The 7,472-nt window shown below is 40.9% G+C and overlaps 1 protein-coding gene and 1 long non-coding RNA gene across 5 annotated transcripts in view; one reads left to right on the top strand and one right to left on the bottom strand.

The window, feature by feature from the left end:
- Positions 1–7,472, bottom strand: part of spp1 (secreted phosphoprotein 1) — a 12,519-nt gene that overhangs the window by 1,548 nt on the left and 3,499 nt on the right. For 2 of the 4 annotated variants that reach the window (XM_014028453.1, XM_014028456.1), the window contains exons 2-7: positions 6,287–6,364; positions 3,607–3,651; positions 3,453–3,527; positions 3,294–3,365; positions 3,075–3,209; positions 174–527 (exon numbers count right to left, since the gene is read on the bottom strand). In XM_014028453.1, coding sequence (XP_013883907.1) covers positions 174–527; positions 3,075–3,209; positions 3,294–3,365; positions 3,453–3,527; positions 3,607–3,651; positions 6,287–6,340 — 735 coding nt within the window. In that variant the 5' untranslated portion in view covers positions 6,341–6,364. The remainder of the gene's footprint in view (positions 1–173; positions 528–3,074; positions 3,210–3,293; positions 3,366–3,452; positions 3,528–3,606; positions 3,652–6,286; positions 6,365–7,472) is intronic. The other 2 variants (XM_014028455.1, XM_014028457.1) reach the window with 1 other exon arrangement.
- LOC106532414 (uncharacterized) overlaps positions 1,753–7,472 on the top strand; it is a 17,637-nt gene continuing 11,917 nt past the window's right edge. The window contains exon 1 of the long non-coding RNA XR_001312070.1: positions 1,753–1,789. This is a non-coding gene — a long non-coding RNA (uncharacterized LOC106532414). The remainder of the gene's footprint in view (positions 1,790–7,472) is intronic.

The raw sequence follows: 7,472 nt of genomic DNA, 5'->3' as shown, positions 1-7,472 counted from the left end.
GAGAACAAACGTATTCACGTGACTTTAATAACATTTATTACTTAATGGAAACACCACAGTTTCGAAACTGTGTTTTTTGACATAAACAGAATATCGACAAAGTTTTGCACATTTGTAATGGAAACACAGCTACAGATTAAACCAAGTTTTTATACTTTCAAAATAAGACTGACCTGTACCTTGTATACCTTTGGTAGCTTCTCCACCTCGTTGCCCTCGGTCATGTCGTAGCCCGTCTTCTTTTCTTTACCGACAACCTCGTAGGACTTGTAGGAAACGGGAACCTTGTGATAGGACTTCTCTTCCACATACATGACAGACTTGTAGTCGCCAGGGTATCCTCCCAAACTGTCGCCGCGGCCTGCGTCCGTGTCGGTGACGATGGTCGGTAAGATGGGCTCCATGGTGGTTTCAGGCAGGGGCTCCTCGGTGACGATGGCGGGGCTGAGGGTGCCTGGAGCCGGGGTGGAGGACTCGCCCGACTCGGAGTCTGAGTCGGTGGATTCGTCTTCCTCATCCTCTTTTTCCTGCATAGATATTAAAACATTGGGTTTTCAGTGTAGAAAGAACCGGTTTTCTATTAAAATGCTAACTTTATCAGGAGCAAAAACAGGAGTGTTAAAATTCCAGTGTTAAACTTTTGGGTGTTGTTTTAACATCCCCTGGTGTTATTTTAACACTTTCTGAGTAAACTGACACCCAGCGTTGGTGTTCATTCACAGTGTTGATTTCCTCAATGTTGTTTCAACACTGGACAGTGTTAAATAAGCTCCGCCCACTATTAAATCTTATATAACACTTAACAGTGTTGTTATATGACACCATGCAGTGTTGAAAGAAGTATTGTGAAAAGCCCCGCCCTCTTCCACCTCATGTCAGACAGACCATGTGTTTTCACATCAAGGAATGCTGGATAATCTTGTAGAAATTATGTTTTTGTTTGTTTATGACTATTAAAGAAGTTCATGAGAGTAAAAATGAGTTATTCTGGTTAGTTTTCTTGTTCAGTTTGATCAAGTTGTTCAAGTTTAAGTTTGTGTTATTGTCCATAAATCGACACCATGAGTGAGAGGTACTTCCTGGTGTGTTAAGGGTGACTCCATTATACAATACTACAAAGACCTTGATTTTAACTTTGTGTTAAATTTATACTCTCAGCTGGATGGTGTATTGATACCAGAGATGGGGTAAATGGCTCTTTGAAGGGATCCGGATCTTGGGGATCTGTTTGTTTCATAGAGCCGTTCAAAAGAGCCGTTCGATTTTGAACGTATTACGTCATCACGTAGAGAATTGCGTCATCACGTAGCCGTATGTAATGACGTAATCCCGTCACATGGGTTGTACCATGTTTGTCAAGCGGAAATCCCCTCTCCCCCTTTCACCRTGAGCTTCTGTACCTTACAGCTCCGCCTGTTTTCCATGAAAAAGCAAAGCGGGATCGATTTAAGTATGAAAAAGTAAAGATTATACTAGGGGTGTAAGAAAATATCGATACACTGAAATATCGCGATATTTCATTTCCTGATACTGTATCGATATTCTAAAGCCCTGTATCGATTTTTTTTTAAAGGTTTAAAATGTCAACTTTCCTGCCAGCCGTTCATTTTTATGTTGTAGTTCAGCCTCTGACCACTAGTTGGCAGCAGTGAGCCAGACATTTGGCTCCTCTACCTCTTGAGCGCCAGAGAGTAAGGGTAGCATTAGCATTGTAAGTAAACATTAGCTTCATGCTCCGATAGCTGAATCTGAGCRGAAAAGACCGACACCCTCTGSCTTCTAAGCTGAGGTAAGGTTACAAACAGTTACTTATTTATCAGAATGTCTGGATTTTAAGACAAATTAAGTGTTTTGTGCTCTAATTTTTCCAACTGTAGTCAGCTTTCACGTTACGCATTTAGCGCATGCTTCTATCACCTGGAGCGAGCTCGGTACTCCCCCCATGACATAAAACTGTCTGTTGATCTCAGTGTCCGGCTGATGATCACATCAAAGTCCAAATACTTTATCCTGCTGTGTTCGCTTCAAAAACGGTTTAACTCGTTTAGCTTCTCAATCTCTTTACTGGTTTTCTTCAGGACCTGCCCTGCTGTTCGACCCACAGTTATGTAAATCATGTTGTGTGCAGCAGCTTCATATCATCTGTTTACTGAACTTTATGACAACATAAAGGCTATTGTTAAGTGTTGGGTGACCATATTGCAAATTAACATTAAAAACTAAAAGCTGCAAAAAATATATTTTCAAACTATTTATTGGCAAATTTAGTCTAATAATTGAAAACATGGATGAAATATGAAACAAATAAAATAAAACACATACAAAGCAGAACACAGCTAAATGTATCAAAAGTAACACATACAAAGCAGAACACAGCTAAATGTATCAAAAGTATGTCTGTAATATTAGAATTTTCTGAGACAATGAATTTTGGTTTTTCGTAATTTTTTTCCAGTAAGAGGTTTTTATTTAATAGAATTTTTGGACCAAAAATATCGCAATAAATCGGGATATATCGTATCGTGACCCCTCTGTCATGATATGTATCGTATCGCCAAATTCTTGCCAATACACAGACCTAGATTATACGAGGAATAAAAGAAATAAAACTACAAATGGCTCGTTACTGCCCGCGATCCGGCTCCTATCGTTCGTTGTAAAGAGCCGTTCAAAAGATTCGGATCGTTCAACAACGTCACATCTCTAATCGACACCTTGTGGCATTTTTTAACCTTTTTAACACCATAATTTCCTTTGTTAATAATAATAATAATGCACTGGTGTTACTTTTAACACTATATTTTAACACTGTTGAAATGTAAATATCACACCCAGGATTGTTGAATATTAAACACTGGCTGGTGTTAAATTAACACTGTGGGTGTTAAATTAACACTGGATGTTAAATTAACACTGTGGGTGTTAAATTAACACTGTGGGTGTTAAATTAACACTGGATGTTAAATTAACACTGGATGTTAAATTAACACTGGATGTTAAATTAACACTGTGGGTGTTAAATTAACACTGGATGTTAAATTAACACTGGCATTTGGTTTCTTACTCACACTCACCTCTCCTTCATGATCATCATCATCGTCGTCTTCACCTTCGCTGTCCTCGTTGTTGACAGGAGGAGCCTCAGTAGGTGGGTTCGGGTCTGCGTTGACAGCTTTGAACTTTACCAGCTCTTTAACTGGTTCCACTCCCTGCACAAACCAAAACCAGGAACAGTTGAAGAGCCTTCCTCAGAGTTCCCACCTGAAGATGTTACCTGGATCTGAGGGTCTCACCTGGTTTTCCTCTGAAGTCTCTGTGCTCTCGTCTGATCCCGCTGCAGGAGCCGCTACGACTTTCTGTACCTTCTGAAGCAGAACGTCAGATTGAAGTTATGTTGTACGAGGAAAGGTTGTAAAAATCAAACACAAAGTGGAAATAAAAGGATGTTTGACCTTCACAGGGGCTGGTCGATGCTTTGGAGCCACTAGCGTCTGTTTCCTGACAGCTGGAGCTGCTGGTCGTCTCACCTGCAGATCAAACAAACACCTTAGACGTCCTTGTCTTTCAAACCCCACCTCCATCCCATAATGCTCTGGGTAAACTCACCACTTCCTCAGAGCTGTCAGAACCACTGTCCGAAATTTTCTTCGCCTAAAATAAGACAGATTCCAGAAACAAAGAGAATTTGCATAAAACCTAAGAAAATTAAAGCAGCACTCCCTGAAGGAAGGCATATGGCCTGTCACTTTGGACACCAACGTTTCACAAAAAAATCTCAGATAATTTGTTGGAGCATGAGTTGAGTATGACTCTCATCTACTACCACATTAACTTTTAGCTCAGTTTCTGCAAAATTAGTGGGATTATAGTCCCTTTGTGTTTGCTAAGCTAGCCTTGGCCAACATCTTGAATCAAGTTTCCTCCAAACGATGGCAGTGTCTCAGTTCATGGGGCAAATTTGCCAGCTGCTTACATCACTGCCCTGCGCCGCAGGCAGTCACAGTTCCTGGGCGTGTACTCATGTGGCCGACAAAACCCCGTAAACATCAGGTATGAGTTTATTACACGGCTGAAGGTGTTCAAGAATTCATTGCGCGGTCAGCAAATTAAACAGAAAAACGATGGCTGAGTATTTTACTTTACGGCTGACTGTTAAAATATTTTTATACAGTGGAGTTTTTAAATTTATCAGACCAAAAAATTTAACTTTAGCAACTCAGCTGAAGAAAGCACGATGGCTCAGTGGTTAGCACCAAGGCCTCACAGCAAGAAGGGCTTGATCCCCAGTTTGGACCTGGGGTCTTTCTGTGCGGACCCCGTTAAACAGAGGTGGAGGCCTTCATGTCCAGTTGTCCCCCTCCAACAATGCTGCTATTGCAAGTATGACTCCGCCCTCTGTGAGCAAAAGGTGTGAATCAGGACCCCAACCATAGTCAGGTGATGGGGCACATGACCCTCTATGAACAATAGAGCTAATCAAGGCACTAACGATCTGTTGTTTGGTTGATGGTCCTCTTTAGCATGTGACCAACCTGTTTGTCCACCAGGTGGAGGCGGAGCTTATAAGGCTGAGTTCACCTGAAACTCATCAGACTGAAGAAGTCTCTTGGAGGAGAGACGAAACGTTTCACTAAAGAAGAACCATCCAGAGGACCTACTGATTTTTTCCTTTTTGATTTCTGTGCGGAGTTTGCGTATTCTCCATGTGCTCGTGTGGGTTTTCTCCAGGAACTCCAAGTTCCCTCAAAAACATGAACAACAGGTCGCCTTCAGGCCCAGGCTGCCCTTGAAAAACAGATCTGAGATCTCAATGGTAAAGTTTTTTTCCTTTGAGATGTTAAGTAGAATGCAATTACAAGAACACTTATACTGGACCTAAACACAAATTATTAATGTTTTTTATTTCTTTATTTGTAACGTTTTTCTATTAAAACTGAATTTTATGAAGTTATACCTTTAAAAACAACTGAACTGAAGTGATGTGATATGAAACATATCACCATGATAACGAGGCAGAGTTTCTGTAGACTGGAGCGTCTCATTTCACCAGTGGTGGGCAGCACTGATTTAAAAATTAGTTCCACTAGCCCTAAAACACTAACTCAAATATTTAAGTCCCCTAATTCTAAAGCACTAAAATAACCCAGTCAACCCATGAACATTCTTCACCAGACAACATGAGTCACATGTTGCTCTCTTGACTTCTCATTGACAGTCATCAGCTGTGTTTCAGTTCAGATATTATCAATGTGTCACCTGGTGGATCAGAGACACACATGAACAAAATGTGTGACAGTTTTCACCCTCAGCTGTTAACATTAACACTGATTAATAACACTTGTAATAACACTCAGTTAGTGCTTCTAAATTTAGCAAGTGCTAATCCACTAATAAACTTTAAAATAAGCAAAAGCCCTAAAGCACTAATCAGGAAATTAGTTCCCCTATTAGTGCTTTAGGGGAACTGTGCCCACCACTGCATCTCACAGCTGTTCATGCAGCTGACTAGGGCTGCCACAAACGATTATTTTTATAATTGATTAATCACCGATTATTTATTCGATTAGTCGCCTAATCGGATCATACGTTAATTGAATATAAAACATAGAGCTTATCACGTCAGAATGCAGCTGCTATTATATAACCATGGTTAGAGTTTAGCTATATGCTAACTAAAAATAATWGCTGTGGAAGGTAAGTTCTGCTCTGCAGATATTACACAGGTTTCTCTTTCATTTTCTTAAAATGATCCCACACTTTGAGCTCTGTTGTCAGGTAGCCATGATACCAGAGCCTGTCTGTATAATGTCTTGTGACGTCCACGGCCTACCCCAGTTACCACTACTGTGCATGTGTGTCAACGACAGAAAGGCAGACGTGGCAGTGGAAGGTGTCAAAGCAGTTTGGAGAGAAAAACAAAGTAAAGAACAAAAAAAAAAGAAAATGATTAATCGATTATTAAATTAGTCATCGATTATTTTAATAATTGATTAGTCGTCGACTAATCGTGGCAGCCCTACAGCTGACACGAGGGTTCTAGTGCCCACACAGACTGTAGCTAACATGAGCCGCGGTCTGCATCGACTGCAATCCATGAACTGAGACACAAACATTTATCTGGTAATTTCAGAGTGYTTCACTAAAATCTGTGCAGTGGTTCAGAAGATATTCTCATATTTTCAGACAGACGAGCGGACACACACTGAGACAAAGGAAATTACATGACGGCCAATCGCTCGTTTGCTAAACGTTCATTGTGATCACAAATAAAAACCAGGCGACTTACCGGCCTGCAAAGGACTGTGGCGAAGAGCAGAACAAAAACAATCGCCACTTTCATTGTGTCACAGTTTGGTGCCCGGAGCTGCAAACCAAACCAGAAACAATCCAGGTTAAAGTCGCACAACAAAGCGTCATTGTTTAACCAAATAAAACAATAAAACACAATCCTGATGCTCGGAGTTCCTCCACCACCAAAATACATGCCTGAAGGCCATAACTTCACAGGAAACACAATGGCATGTCAAACACAACACAAACTTGTTCGCTTCGACCCAGATTCCTTCCTATAAATGGACGCTGCATGGTCACATGACCCTTAACGAGCCTCGGTMTGTCACAGGAAGTCATTAAGGCTTTAATTAGAGACCTGACAGGGCCGTTAWGAGAAGTGGATTCGAAATACTTGAACATTTTCTCTGAGGAGCGGTTTCTTAAACTACAAGACGAGATGTTTGGAGCTCCAAGAAATCTAAGAAAATAGTTGGAGTGAGTTCGGTAAAACAAAGATGAAAGGAGCTTGTGGACATTTTACAAGCGTTCTGAGCCCTTACATTACAGAAACAAGAATATAAAGTGCATTTTTAGGACACATCAGAACTTAAACCTGCTATATTTCTGTTCTCTGAACGCTCAGACAAGATTTTTTTTATGGCTGCTGGAGTTAAAGTCTTAATGACGGACTTTTCGTACGGTGTGTAATTCTCGGAGCTATAACTGGAAAGCCACACCACAGCCAAAACATGGGACACAACGCCCAGAAGGCTGAACGGGGAAGTATTTTTGGACTGCTGTCTTTGAGTGTTTGACCTTCAGACTGAGGACATTTGTCTTGTAGAAAAGTTTAAGAATAAAGGTTTGGTTAAATCAGTAATTTGGACCTGAACATCTTATGGATCAACTTTGTCACCTCCTCTGGTTGAATTAATCTGGCCTCCAGTTCTAACGTAAAGAACTTTGTTGTTATTTTGGATCAGGTTCTGTCTTTTAACCCCACATTAAAATATTACCAGGACTGCCTTCTTCCAGCTCTACACGGTTTTGTAAGTATTTCCATCACTAACGTGTTTTATTTGTCTCGCTTCCAGAGTAAAATACACCTGGATCAGTCCTTCTGTGTTTGCCTGTGTCTCTTTCCTGTCCCCCCAATCCCAGCTGGTCCTGAGCCTGGTTCTGGTTCTGGTTCTGGTTCT

Source organism: Austrofundulus limnaeus, unplaced genomic scaffold (assembly GCF_001266775.1).
Source record: "Austrofundulus limnaeus strain Quisiro unplaced genomic scaffold, Austrofundulus_limnaeus-1.0 Scaffold765, whole genome shotgun sequence".
Lineage (NCBI taxonomy): Eukaryota > Metazoa > Chordata > Actinopteri > Cyprinodontiformes > Rivulidae > Austrofundulus > Austrofundulus limnaeus.
Note: the sequence above shows the minus strand (reverse complement) of the source record. Positions and strands in the feature narration are given on the sequence as shown.